Source organism: Manis pentadactyla, chromosome 1 (genome assembly GCF_030020395.1).
Source record: "Manis pentadactyla isolate mManPen7 chromosome 1, mManPen7.hap1, whole genome shotgun sequence".
Taxonomy (NCBI): domain Eukaryota; kingdom Metazoa; phylum Chordata; class Mammalia; order Pholidota; family Manidae; genus Manis; species Manis pentadactyla.
The window spans coordinates 218,842,327-218,857,558 of record NC_080019.1 but is presented as its reverse complement, the minus strand read 5'-3'; the positions used below and the strand labels follow the sequence as shown (position 1 = coordinate 218,857,558).

At 43.2% G+C, this 15,232-nt stretch overlaps 1 protein-coding gene across 10 annotated transcripts in view; it reads right to left on the bottom strand.

The window, feature by feature from the left end:
- Positions 1–15,232, bottom strand: part of FOXP1 (forkhead box P1) — a 568,729-nt gene that overhangs the window by 159,224 nt on the left and 394,273 nt on the right. The window contains exons 1-2 of one of the 10 annotated variants that reach the window (XM_036878330.2): positions 3,286–3,498; positions 1,628–1,869 (exon numbers count right to left, since the gene is read on the bottom strand). The exons of 6 other annotated variants lie outside the window; for them this stretch is intronic. In XM_036878330.2, the coding sequence (XP_036734225.2) occupies positions 1,628–1,869; positions 3,286–3,376 (333 nt within the window). In that variant the 5' untranslated portion in view covers positions 3,377–3,498. Of the gene's footprint in view, positions 1–1,627; positions 1,870–3,285; positions 3,499–15,232 lie in introns of those variants that run through there. 3 more of the 10 variants (XM_036878328.2, XM_057507360.1, XM_036878336.2) reach the window with 3 other exon arrangements.

Sequence of the window (15,232 nt, the reverse complement as noted above, 5' to 3'; positions counted from 1 at the left end):
AAAAGATATGTAATTTCCTTTTATCATAAAACAATGCATTTATTATTTTCTGTGTATCTGTTAAAGGGCATGGCTTTCTGAGTGGAAAACAAAACAGAACTCGGTCACATGTTTATTTGCTTCACCTACTCCCTTCCCCTTCTGATAAATAATCAAACATGCCATCCAGAAAAAACAAAACCAGCGAGCTGGGAAATTTGATGGTCATCAAATAGACTGAGATACCAAGAAAAGCAGCCCACTGTTCCCACACTGAGTTTTCAGCCCCCACACCTACACTAACATCTGAGTAAATACCTTCAGTCACTCTTTCCATTTTCCCTGCAATTACTCCTACTGTTAAACAAATTGTCCTTAAGGCAGTCGCAAGGTAGGTTTTTTTTTTCTTGCAAAGTAGAACAACTTCTGAACATTAAAAAAGCCAGCACAGCAACCCCCACCCCCACCCCCTCACATATACCCTTATTTATTCTATTTGTTTAAAGATTTCTTCCATCAGAGGTTTGGACAACTACAGAGCGTATTTCTCAATTCTAACAGATGATGTTGTAGACAATAAAATTTAAGGATATTTAGTCTGGGGACTAACAAACAAGGTTCAGAGTTAATAACCATTCCCTTAAGATCAAAAGAGCTAATTTTCCATTTCCTGTCTATTCCCTGACCAGTACACAGCTAAAACACAACAAAAAAAATTAGCACCTGGCTTACCAATATACTGAAGTTGGGGGGTCAGGGTTGGGGGAGTGGTGTGGAAGGAGGGGAGGGAGGCAAGAAGGACATCAGACAGGAAAAGGTGGAACCCTTTTTAAAAAATGTCAAGCCATGTGTTAAAAAAAAACCTCATTTCAACAGAGAGGTCAGAGAGCAATCCCATGGCTTTTGGACACAGAGTGGAGAAGCAGCCCAGGTCCGAGGGCTTTCCCTGCCATACTAATTATACACAATGACAATTCTGAAAAGAGCCTTCCAACATCAAAGTTAACAACCATCGCAGAAAGTGAGGCGGGCTTCCTCTCTCCTTCTGCAGCCCCCTCCGTTTAAACAATAGTCATCTGAACGAGATAATGACCGTGCTTGTTTCAGCAGCCGGACTTTTATTGGCATGAAATTGGTACAAAATATTATCAAGACCGAATCACCAATGATGACGGTGTCGTGATGCAAACATCAGAGGACAATCCTGCAGACGCAGATTTACAAAGGCACCATTCCTGCACACTCTCTGACTGCTTGTGGTAACAGGAAGCAGCAGAAGGCAACGCAAAACAAAGTCGCAAATGAGCAGAGCGAGGGTCGCGTCTGCGTCCCAGCCTGTAAAAGCGTCCTGACAACACACGGCAGCTTGCTTAGCTGCTAATAACCGCAGACACTTTGGAAAGCAAGAGTCAATTAACAAGGAGGGAGAACGAACCGGTCCTCTCAAATCCCTCAAAAGAAAGACGCTTTCAATGAGCAGGGCTTGGGGGTGGGGGTGGGGGATGCTGAAAAAGCAGTAACCAAGTTGGATCATCTTAGTTTGCCCTTCAGAGGCTGGCTGCACAGGAGCGGATCCCTAGTTTAAAAGTTTAACCCAGAGAATGAAAGTGTTCCTTTTTTTTTTTTTTATTTTCCTCTGGACACTTACAGAGAAAATGAAGAGTTTGACGGAGTGAGCTCGCACTGCCTGCCTTTGGATTTCCGTCTTCTTGCTGTAGATGGGTTCTGGCTGTTTCTGTGAAGCGGGGGTTGCCGAGTGGTAAAAAAGATGTTTGAATAAACAGGAAGTGCTGTGCGGCTGAAGCACACTCGAGGAGAAACACACTGGAACATTGCCCTTTGTAGGCAACCTCAGGGACGCTTGTCTCCACGGGAGCTGCTGGGCTCTCACTAAATGACAAAGAAACCACAAGAATTCCTCAAGTAATTCTTCACTTGCAGAGTTGAAAGATCAGTTGGAGCTTGCAGGTAATTTTCAAAGTTGCATTTAGCCCTCAAAGAAATCTATAAATGCTGCCCGTATCTAAATCACTCCAGGTCTGCAAAAGCAAGCACAGAGAGCATCAGAAGTGTGCCCCGGCTCGCCCAAGCCCTAACCAAGCGGAGCTCTATCACGCACAGACACCACCGCCAGGGTTTGGGGAAACCTGCTCTGGAGATATTTTTGTGGTGACATTTACATAGGCAGGATGCTTTCCAAAAAAAAAGGAAGAAAGAAAGAAAGAAAGAAAATTAAGATTCTGCAGACTTTAGAGGATTTTGTCACATATATTTTTAAAGAACACGCTGTCCCGCATTCCAGATATGCCCTTGATCTTGCTTTCGCTGCTTTTCCTTTACATTTTCCTTCTCTGCACCCAAACTACCTGTTTATCTCAAGATGCCTCGCTTGCCTGCTCCAATGCTCCTTCACCGTCCCAAACTAATGATCAAAAGTCCTGTCTTCTGTCACTCAAGTAACTTGACAGTTACTGTAAAGAAAAGTAAACTGGGGAAGGTAGAGCAAGTCAGCTTGAAAAATAGAACGAGTCGTCGAACAGCCATACTCAATAAAAGACGAACAGGGGGAGGGAGGCGGAGGAGAAAAAAAAGATTCCTTCTGAGAATGTATTGCTGTGTGGCAGTGTTCCTCTGCCACGGAAGCAACTGATTTGTTATTTAGCGTGGAATGCTGGACTGTCTGTCATCCAGGTGCTAATACTCGGCTAAAATAACTCATTGGGAACTGTCAGTGGGATGTTTACATAGGCCCCGATCTTTTCTTCATGGAGGGAAATTTTTTACTGGAATTCATCTTCTTTTGATCTCACATTCAAAGCGACGGCAGCTTGATAGACATTCAAGTCTGAAAGCAAATCCAGACGCTGAAGATAAACCGCCAGAATTTGACAGGCAGAAGCATCTAAAGCTTATAAAAATGAAGAGAACAGCATGTTGCCTGAGTATTACAATAGCAGAAATCAAGAGACATATTAGGTGGAACTGATCAGCCACAAAAACAGTTCAAAAGGCAGATCACAGGAACAGAGGACTAGGCTAGGAGAATAAAATGGCAAAGACCTGGGTTACTGCCTCACCTCCCTTGGAGCCAGACTGGCGCTTCCATGCATGCCTCTCTGCTTTTAGGGGGGTGGGCTAATCAATTCTAGTCCCCTGTCTAACTCAGCTGGTCCACATTTTACTGTTGAGCAAATGATTTTTTCAACAGTAAAATCATTTTTTTTTGTTTTTTTTAAGGAAATCATTTGCAAATGATTTCCTAGCAATCTATTTTCCAAGGGGCAGGGGAGAGAGGCAGACCCTTACCTTGCTCAGTGTCCAGCACGCTGCATTTTATTAGCACTCCCTGCATATGCTCGGTGATGCACTTTCCAAAGGCACCTCGCCTGAGTGGCATCCCAGGGGGCAGTCAGGAACACCGTCTCTCAGCAGAGGCACTCTAAGTTCTAGATGGGGCTAGAGAGCTCTAAGCAGACCAGTTCCCTAAAATGGCTAGTTACTGAATGAACACAAATGCTCCAGCCTCAAACAGACGCGCTCGGTCCTACAGATACAGAGCTGCTCAATGCCTGGGAGCCAACTAGAGCAATTCCATAGAGGAATTATCGCAGGAACGTGCCTTTCTTAGAGGCACACAATTATTTCTTTTTAAAAATAAGCCTCTTATTCTAATTAAAGTCAGTACATATAATGAAAAAGCAATTCTCCCAACAATTTTGTACTTGAGAGCTGTTTGTGAACAAACACTGAATGTGAACAGCCAGCATTAGGTCAGACAACAGAATTCCACATTGGATTTTAGCCTGCAGTTGCTCCTGACCGCAAACACCCTCTGTGACTGCAGATATAGATTTCTTGCATCACCCTTGGATTTTTAAAATTAGCCCCTCACCCCCTTTTTGCATAATAAGCCAACAGTAAAATGTGGATTTAAAAAGCGTACTAACCAGTTCAGTTTAGAGCTTGCCTCATGACCACACGATTTCTGGGTGACTAAGTCACAAACATAAAAAAATGAACAAATAAACAAAACAAAACCCTCCTGGATTCTAAGACTTGTTTTCTAAAAGTTACTTTCTGTCAGGCCTAAGTGGCTCTATCTGATGTGCTAAAGCTGATTCCCTTTCAACTGTTTTAGTTTGTCATGTTAAAAGTCGCCACTATTCTTCTCCAACCTTAAAAAAATAGTTGCTTTTAATACTTACTCCAAAAATCTCCCCACTGAGCATTCCACGCTGCTGTCATGGTTGCATTTACCCAACACAGGGAGGTTTACATGTACAAGTGAAATGCTGATTCCCTTACACATTATAAAATACATTGTTCCTTAAAAAGAATGCAGTCACTACTACCCAGTGAGGCGGGAAGGAGCAACATGCCGTTTCTCATGGCCATTAAAGCCTTTTAAAGAAAATCTGCCATGTATAAAGACCTTCATTAGTGTAATTAAATGACTGTTGGGTTTTTTTTTTATATAAACAACTTTTGATATTGTCATTTAAAGACCTCATAATCATATCCTTAAAAGAGCTACCATTTTTAAAAGGGATTGTCTGCTCAGGGCCATGGAACAGTAGCCATACTGTGCGCCGCTTCCTCTCTCTCCCTTTCAGACTTCTCCTGGACTTGAATGTCACCATAGACCTTGAATCCTTGAATGTGAAATGGCTTCACGTTAATTGCTCTAATTGCTTGAAGATGTGCACGCAGGTGAAACCTGATCCCTGTGGCCACTGTAGACTGAGAATAACACTGGAATGTTTACACAGTGGTTTGATTTTAATAGACAGGAGGGTTGAGTTTAAGACAGCAAAAACACAGCTAATAGGTGACCCCTTAATGTAGTCCTCCTTTAAAAAAAAAAAGACACACAACAAAATACAATTTCATGTTCTAAAAGGCAGGGTCCTAAATGCCAAGGTTATTTGTTTGACTCTTGGGAGTGAGCACCGTTATGTTGCACCTGACATTTACACCCGAATCTCTACCCCGAATTTTTTTTTTTTTTTACCTTTAAACAAAAAAGCACTTTATATGTCAGTCACCTTACAAACAGATGATGACTGTATGGTATTTCCAAGTAAGTGCACTCATTTAAATTTTAAATTGAGTATTTTTCGCTACTGCAACTCTCCCTTGTCCCTTAAAGGGGAAGCTTCGGATCTCCTCATTTATCCCTTCCCATCTTCTACTCCCTCCACACCCCATTTATGGAATTCCCAACCCTTGTACATTCTCAGACTGTGGTTAGAACTGAACTTAACCATCCCATGTTGGTGCTTTAAGACAAATGTGCATCTTTTGGGTGCCTTTCTCCTGTGTTTCTGTGGTCTGCTTCTTGTCTAGAGGGGCTCAAGCAGCCAGGGGAGTGGCCGACACAGTTACTCAGTGACAGTGGCCACTCTGCCTGGGTATTTGAATGAATTGAGATGGAGACGGAGGTGTGATAATGGCTCCCCAGAGACTGCTCTTACCAGAGCACAAATGTGACCAATGCTGGACAGGAAATATGTGAGAGTAGGACCAAGATAAAAATATAACAGTGCCTACAAGGTGTCATGAGCAAAAGGAAACCCACAAAGATTCAGGGTACAGGCTTAGACAGGTGTTCACACACACACACACACACACACACACACACACACAGAGGCTTAGACAGGTGTCCACACACACACGCACACATACAGACACACACACATATCTATCCAAGATCTGAATGTGCGGGAATATTCTGTATACAGCCAAGGAAACACTGCTAACCAGGAAATAAGAAACATTTACAACAGAAGGGAAAATAATACCACAAAACAATAAAATGATTTTGAGTTTAATCTGGGCAGTTGAAAGCAATAGATACGCTTTGTTATGGATACTTCTTCTGACAGTGAAATACAAAGTGCAGAAGGAAAGGAGCAAAACAAGGTCTTTTTAAAGCTCTGAAACATTTTTAGTTATATAAGCTAAAGGATAAATACAGGAGCTTCCATGGCCTGGACTATTTGTCCCCAAACACTGAAAGACAAAAAAACGGAACAAAACTAACGGCATGGAACCTCCTTTCCCATCATAACCACCGCACACGTTACAGACACTTGTACTGTGTTCTCCAAGTTACAATCCCCTAGGAAGAAGTAATGTCTCCCCCTCTGAGAAAGGAGGGGGGCCAAGTATCCATTTATCCTTTTTTTAAAGATTAAGTATAAACTAGTCCAAGCCAGTGAGAGGAACACTGAGGGAAAAAGTAAACAGGTCCCCCACCCCCCACCCCCAAAATAGCTCTCCTTTGAAAGCTCTATGCAGTGAGTGCCTGGTACCAGGGGCTGCCCTGTTCGTCTGAGGGGTCAGCAAAGCTATGCTAAACTGACAGGTTCAGTTTACAGCAGGCCAGAACTTTGTTTGGATATACTGGCCTTGCTCACCGCCAGCTTAACAACAGATGGCTAGAAAACTTTCATTATGCTGCACAGGACTGAACTGCAAACAACCCAGAAAACTGTGAAAAGTTTAACTCTCTCTAAACCAATGTGCCAAACTAGGGCCTGCCCACAGCCAGGGAGCCAGATGAGGGCCACAGCACCGTGGACGTGATGGGTAAAATGAAAGACTGTTTGCTAATGGCCCAAGTCAACTAAAGGCACTATTCCAGACACCAGAACAGCAGCGAGCCTCCCAAGCCTCGATTTTAACTGTTCAAAGCCCAGACCTTATAAGGAGTTGTAACCACTGAGCCGCCGCCTTTTTTATTTTCCCAAAATGCACTGCCAGACTTCCCCTCCCTCCGGAGAAATAAAACCTTCCTCCAGACAATACCCAAGCTCCGTTCCTGTCTTCCTTCCCTCTGGAAATTGGAAGGACACCACCAAATAGTCCTAGATTTAAATATGATTTATCCAAATCTGTATATAATTTAAATATTCATTAAATTGATTCAATCACATGAACCCTAATATCTCCTAATGCTCCAAGACAGGTTATAAATGCACCTTCAAAGGTTTAATTCAATTGGCAATCTGAGCGGTCTTATCACCAGAAATGTGTTATTTTCACATTATTCAAGAAATGAACAAATGCGTTTTCCACAAATGTATTTTAGAAGCTACCCTTTCCTGTTATTGAAAGAAAATTGTGTTTATTACTCCTTTAGCATAGTGTAAACTCATAAACGTCAACAGACAGTACAAGGAAAACTGTCAACTAAATATTGTTTCCTTCATGAGCTGTTCTTCCAAGTCAATTATGCCTTTCAACTTCTGGGGCATTGTATGATAAACTGGCAGTAAAAATCATTCACATTAATATACCATGGTGCCTTGCCTGCAAAAGGTAATTAAAGAAGTAAATGACTCATAAGAATAGACATATTAGCTGCAAAATGAAAGGCAACTGAGCTGCCACATAAAAATATGTACCATTAAGATACTGAATTTTCATATTCCTGTAATCAGCTTCAGTAGACTAATGCTTATTTAATCCAGTTCTGTGCTAAGTCCATCAACAACTGTTTTTTGCTGTTTTCTCCTTGACTGAACATTATGAGAGCAGGTCTGGAATAAATACTGCAATGAGATTTTTGCATACTCAATTGAAGAACAGGTTTTTACATTTTAAAATCTATTTTTCTTTCTCTGAGAAATACACCATAAAAAAAAAATCACTGGTGGGAAAAAAATATACATACGTTGCTAGCTAGACATGTCTCCTGAAATGGTAGAATATTTCAGGGAGATGGGATTCATCTCTGTGCTCACCTATTCTGCCCCATATCACGATCAACACAAGGAGAAGGGTGTCAAGCCTCTACTTGCCACACCTCTGCCGCCTTCAGGAAGCGCTCCCTTTGGTTGACAATGTCTTCCATTAACACTAGGAGGATGAGAGCGAGGTACCCTTTGGCAGGGATGGAAAGAGAAGGCAAGGAAGGAGGAGGGAGGTGGGAGGTGGGATGGCAGAGCAGGACCTCGGACTTGCTTGGCGACCTTCTTCCTTCCCTTCCCAAGGGTTAGCCTCCTGCCTGCACAGAACCTCCTCAAAGGGATGCAAACTGCCCCTCAGATCAACTGCTCTACTTTCCACTCTCTGGCTTTCCACCCGGCACGTTGCTGTGTTCTTCCTAGCCTTCCCCCTATCATTCCCCCACCAGTCCAGACGGGCTGCAGGAAAACATCCCCCATGCGGTCTGAGATTTGTCACTGGGATTTGCTCACTTCCCTGCTTCTGACCAGTGGGATGAGTCCACTATGAGCACTACTAATATTTCTGGGAAATTGAGAGGTGTGAGTTTCCTGGAGGTAGGAGAAATGCTTGTTCTCATTTTGGAAATTAGGGTTCTTGGTTGATAGACATCTGATACACACCCTCGGCTTTGCCAGTTCAGTTTGGGAGTTTTAGCTCTCGGAAAGTCTTTGCAATTCCCCTGATGCTCAAATCCAGCACTGAAAATTAGTCTATACAACCTTAGTATTATCGGCCTTCCATTGTGTTGGCCAGCAATTCACTCACTTTCAGCAACATCTAAATGCATCTAGACGGGGTCCACAGACTTAGTAAAATATCCCAAAGAGATTCCTGACCTGTTTGTTTTGTTTTGAGATCACAGGCTTTCAGAAAAGGCAAAGTTCTAGGTTTCTCTATGAGCTGTACCTTCTCCCCTTGCCTCCTTCTGCGGGCACAGAAATCTCTTTGGCTCTAAAACTAATGAGCAGCCAGCTGGGCTCTCAAGGACAGTCCAGGATGTGAGGGCGGCTCGACGAGGACCCTTTGCTGTTTGTTTATCTTTTAACAGTTTGCAGAACTGTCGAGAGCCTCACAGATCTAGGCTCGATTTTTCCTTGTAATGTATTACTGTCTCCACATTAGAGCAGACACCACTGGGAACCACAATTAATGAGCTCTAGTCCTTTTCCTAGTTCAGGAACAAAGGTTTCTGTGTGCACAGTATGGTGACACTGTCTAGAGGACACATGTGGAAAGAGGTGCAAATGCTTCTAATTGCTTCAAAATGGGATTTTTAATATTTAGGAACATAACAGCATCAGGAAATATGAGCACTTTCAACATCCTTTACAAATGAGGCTTCACGAAGTATTGTTGGCTGTTAATAACACATCATTATCAGAAATGGGAAGTTATAAATACCATGCATGTAACCTTTGCATTCATGCGAATTAACCTATACATAAGCATATAATGATACATGAATTTGTTTTTAAAAATACATTAAAAAAATAATAATAAAGGGCCCTCTTTGGTTAAAGAAAGACAAGAAGGCAGGCCCTCTGAGCCTGATATTCCTTAGACCTTAGCAGATTAGGCCTCCAATGTGTAATTAAGAAAGACAACCCCGGTTTTTAGAGTAATTAGGGGCTGTGGGAAATAGGATACTATGTCTCCAAAGTGTTACAAGTATACCACACTTCTAAATAACCTGAGATGCTTGGGAAGTATACTCACTACCAAGGGCAAAGCAGCTATGCAGGGAGGGAACAGTAAATGACAGACTGGCGTTCAAGTCCATTAGCTGCTAGGCGATAGGAACACATTCACTAGCATGCGACCTGTGAAAAATCTTAGATCTCTTTAAATCTTTGAATTGGATTACTGCATTAATTCTTAAGAACTGCAATCCTTCAACCAAGTCAAATTACCCTCATTAACAGTGGAAAAACTGCCTCTGCAATAAGTTTGAAAAAAAAAGATATTTATTACCTATAATCACTTGCTCGTAGGCCACCTAGAAATGTGATGAACTGATGCCAACAACTTGGGAAACAGGGGCATCCCGATCCCTCATATTCATTAGGGTCGAAATAAAAATGTCAGTGCTGGTGTGGTATTTGGGATCTTTTTCCCCCTCCACATCTACAGGACATTTCCTTTTATTATTTCAACCCTCTGATAAGACACAAATGGCCACATTTTAGAGGAGAGGAAGCTGGCGCACATGTACACGGAGATACTGTGCCAAGTGCCTGAGCCTCCCTGGGCCAAGTAGGGGCAGAGCAGGATGTCCCCACCCCTCCGTTCTGGGTTCCCACTGCAGGAATGAAGTCAGAACCTCAGACGTCCTACGCCACTGTGATACAAGTCACACCAAGGGAATTAAAAGGCAGGCTAGATAAATGGACAAATAGGAATGCAGCATGGAGTGGGGAAAGGGTGATTCCTGTAAATAAACAAAACCGAAGCTGCCTCAGTTCCTCCAACACCACATTTGCTGTTACTGTTTGACCTGCCTTGAGAACTCATCAAAGCGTCCTTTCGCAGCCAGAACAGAAATGTAAATGGCTCTGCTCTCCCTTGTCGCTCCCTAAAATGGTCTCATCAGAAATGTGAGAAAGGCTTGACTGGGTTTGAACCACTTCTGGTGCTTTATGGAGAATGAGCTCCTAGGAGCCCCACTGCCCGCTCGCTGTCTCTTGGCTCCAGAAATGGGACTGCTTTGGTTCTGGACGTCCCGACATGAGCCCAGGGCAGGGCAGTCCTCACCACTGAGGAGACATGCACCGAGGGAAGGGCCTGGGGGGCGGCCGGCCAGTGGGAGTTTATTGAAACAGGCTATGTTTATGTCATGCGTAAGGAATGGGACAAGGTGAACAGGTAGAAGTGGCTTTCCAGAACTTGACAGTAACCAATACTTTTAAAGAGCTATAATAAAACGCTAACCTGAGTTCATAATAAAAATCCAGAGGTACTACATGGCCTCTGAAGTGCTTTCTGAATCAACAGAAAAAGAAAAAAAAAAAAGATACATTGTGCTTAGGATAGTTGCATATGAAAGGCCTTTATTTCAATCTACAGATTTGAAATTAGACAGTTCTTACTTAGTGTATGATGATAAAAATCAATTCGAATATTATCTCCAATGAGACTATAATCTACAGTAACCCTTTCTAAACACAATGTCCAAAAACCAGTTGTTAAGATGAGCATTTCAATTCATGCTGTCAGATTTGCAGAGCCATGGTAGTCTTAAAATAATGAAAATAGCACACAGGAATCTCAGCCTGTGTCCATCATTTGCATTCACGCCCTTTTATCCTGCCAAAGACCTTTCAAGGTGGGAATTTATCATACCCACTTTACAGAGTACAACAAGGCCAGGGAGTTGAACTATCTTGTACAGAGCCAAAGAGCTTCTAAGTAGGTCCATGTCTGCTTGGAGGTGAAGGTGAAATGTAACAGGAATCAGAGAGAGAGGCTATTCAAAGAAGGGTTGGGAAGAAACAGCTATCGGTCATGGGACATTAAAAATTTGCAGGAATCGTGATCCAAACATCAGACAGTCCGTGACTTGGAGATTCATCACCCACCTCCTGCCCAGTGGCACTGCATGTTTCAAAGGACAATATGGAAATTGTTCCTCTTTGGCTGTACCATTTGTAGGCTCTCATCTCTCAAGAACTTTATGACTGTCAATAGGGTGCTTTGCAAACAGTAAATGCTTTAGCAGTGACCTCATGATTAACATGGTTCATTACTCTAATAACCTTTCAAAACAAATGTTAAAGTTGCCTTTTTCGCAAGTACCGGAACCACACTATTTATACATCAATCAAACACACCATTTTTGATGCCCATTCTGTACTAAACACTCCAGGCACTGGAGCTATGAAGGCACCCCTTCCTAAGGCTTACAGTCTAATGGGAAAAAAGAGATCAGATATGAGCAATCCACAAACCCAGAAATAATCAGTCACTACGAAGGAACCCTTCAAAAAAGACCAAGTTCATGTACTTGTTCTTTATAGCCAACTGTATGTACAACCATCCAGGAATTGGTTCATGAGGAGGTGATAGTAAGATGAGATTCAAAAGTAGAGAAGCAATTAAACAGCCAAGGAGCAGAAAGAAACAGGTCAAGGAGATGGACAACTGGGGCTGAAAAGAAATTATAAGCTGAAACAATGCTAAAAGAGAAAATGAACTTAATGAATAATTGTCGATAGACAATTGTGTTGTTCAACAATGTCTACCCTACTCACTTTCAATCTTTTTAAAGCAAAAGATGTGCAAAGATTACAAATATGCTCAAAGGGCCTAAATACAAAATACATTGTGTTAGTAAAAAACATGGAAGAAAACATAGAAGAATTTATATAATTGATACTGAAAAATAAATACTGTCCAGTAGGCCCTTGTGCCTGTTTTTACCTCTTTTCATGCTATAACTCATGGTGGCAGGCAGAATTCTGAGATCTCCCACATTCCAACCCCTGGTCCCAGATAGTCAACTAGACACTAATCAAGGTGCTGATATGAAGGATTTCACAGCTGTAATGGAGGTCCCAAATCAACTGACCTTAGCATAGGGAGATCACCTGAACAGACCTGCAAGAATCATGTGGAGTTTGTATTCTGGAGTTCGTACTGGAATTTATAGATCAGAGACAGAAGAAGTCAGAGATTCAAAGCACAAGAGAGATTTGGGGTGCCACTGTTGACATCATGTGGGGAGGCCATGTGGCAAGACATGCGAGCAGTCTCTAGAAGCTAAGGGTGACCCCTGACTGACAGCCAGCAAGGAAATGCTGACCTCAGTTCTACAGCCACAGTGAACTGAATTCTACCAACAACCTGAAGGGGCTGAAAAGCAGATTATGACCCAGAGCCTCTAGGCAGTCCAGGTAACACCTTCTGATACTCTGAGCAAAGAAGCCAAGCAACTCTGAGCCTGGACTGTTAACCTATGGGACTGTGGGCTAACAAATGGGTGTTTTAAACTGGTAAGTTGATGGCAATTTTTCATGCAGCAACAGAAAACTAAAACCTACAGAAAAGAGATGAAATCACACTGGGTCTAATGTTTAGTGCAAAGTTTATTTTGCTTGATGAGTAAGAGTACATTAAGTGGACGGGAGGAGGAGAGAGGATTGGAAGAGATAGGAAGGAATGAACTTGCGTGTTAGTCCCTCGTGGACCAATGTGGTGACCTAGGACGGGCCACTCTGGGCCTCACGCTCTCTGCTTACAAACAGGAGATCATAATAGCGGGCTGTGGTGAGGGGTGTCTTGGGAGAATGGGCAGGTGGAAGCACTCTGAAAGTCGTAAACCATGACCCACCCTATTTTTCTGCATTTTGATTCTTGAGTTCCTTTTTCAACTCTTCCAATTTCCTGCTCCAATACTGACCGAGGCACAAATATGGAACCATCCTTGGCTAGAGAAGAAAAGGGGCATCTCAGACCATCCTAGTCTTCTTGGCAATCCATGCAAAGGATGTGGAGAAGCCTTCCTTGGAGGAGGTAAAAAGAGGCCAGCCAGTGTCCCTGGTGAGAGAACCATGCCTCCCATCTTCCTTCCACCATGTGTTCCACAGCCGCCTGGAAGGTGGTGTCAGACGGCCTGAGTTGATCAAATCCAGCCTCTGCTCTTGACCTTGATTTAACCACTCTGTGCACCAGGGCTCTCAGGGTTCAAGTGGAACTAAGAGAGCACCATCTCCTAGGGCTACTGTCGGGGAGTAAGGAATTAAATACATACAGTGTGTCTTAAGCCAGTCTGGCCCTTAGGACGGAAGTGCCATTATTATCACTACTATAGTATTGCTGCTATGGATTCCAGAATAGGAGCTGAATGCTTTTTCTGGAAGTCTGTTCTCTCTCCATGGGAATGGGGAAGAATTTGGAAGACGGGACTCAACAAATATGTAGAAATGTGTCTGTAACAAAGCCTTTACTGCTAATGCCTTTGCACGGTACACTACATAACCCATCTCACCTCTAAAGAAAAAGTGAGATGGTGAGATGTCCCCTCCACAGGTATGATTTTGCCACAAATTTTACATTTGCTAAAAGAAAAAAAAAAAAGGTTCCAAAGGTCCTTAAATCATGGGATTTAGTGCTTTTTTAACAAGTAATTTTGGGGAAGCCAGAAAAGAGGATTTCCCTGCTGAAAAGGCAAGGGGGGGGGGCAAGGAATTCCAGCCAGGAGGTCAGGGACAAGAGCAGCCAGGGCTGGGAGCGGGCAGTGCAATCTGCTCTCCTGACGTCCAAGGAGCAGATGCATAAGCTAGCACCAGGAGCAGGGCAGGGGCGCCACAAGACGGGCTAACGTGCAGGGTGGGGTGTGCGGAGGTGGCTGACCTAGACCAAGCACCAGGATCCCCACACCCGGGCAGCGAGGGAGGCTATCAGTTAGCCAGGTGAGGTGCGTGTGCAGAGAAGTGGGCAGGGTGGCCACAGGTCATGGGGAAGACAGTGTAGCACAGAGAAGACAAGTAGTGACTCTGTGGCATCTTACTACACTGACAGACAGTGACTGCAATGGGGTATGGGGAGGGGGGATACTTGATAATATGGGTGAATGTAGTAACCACAATGTTTTCCATGTGAAACCTTCCTAAGAGTGTATATCAATGATACCTTAATAAAAAATACAAAAAATTACAAAAGTGACCCTGGAGCATCTGGGACCCAAGGGGAGGGGCCAGAACCCCCAGAAGGACCTGGATGAATTACAAGAGACAGGCTGGGCTTTGCAGATCGTGTGCAATAGTTCAGACTTTGATTTTGGTTTTTAATTGACCAAACAGTAAAATCACCTTTACAGGTGCAGGGGTGTATAGTTCTGTGTCTCAGGATACAGAACAGCTCCATCGCCCCCCAAACTACCTTATAGGAAAAATCAGCACTATGCTTTGCAAACTGCTCTAACTGTCTCATTTTCACTGAAACTCAGACAGTTGGGAGTTTAACATGTGTAAAAATGTAAATACTAGGACTGAGAACAAGAGCACACCTAACAAGAGTGAGATTTCCAGACGGGAACATGGCTAGCTTTCCATAGTCATACCCTTTTTCAGCCCCAACCTCTGGCACCACTGATCTGTTCTCCATTGCTGACTTGCTATCTTTTCAAGAGTGCCATATAAGTGGAATCACATCATATGTCATTTTTTCTGAGATTAGCCTCTTTTTCTCAACCTGGTATCTCAGAGATTTTTCTAAGCTGCTGGGCATATTAATCTTTCCCTCCTTATTAGTGCTCAGTACCATTCTGCTGTGTGGAGGTACCATACCTTGTTTAACCATTCACCCTTTGGAGGACATTTGGGTTTTCCTCCATCCGGGGTATTGGTCCTAAAGCTTCTATGAACACTCATGTACATACGGGTTCTTCTGTAAACATACATCTTCTTCTCCTTAGGATGAATATGCAGGAGTGTGAGTGCTGAGCCATGGGGTAACTGTAGATTTAATTTTTAAAGCCACTGACCAACTGCTTTTCAGAGTGGCTGAGCCATTTTGCATTCCC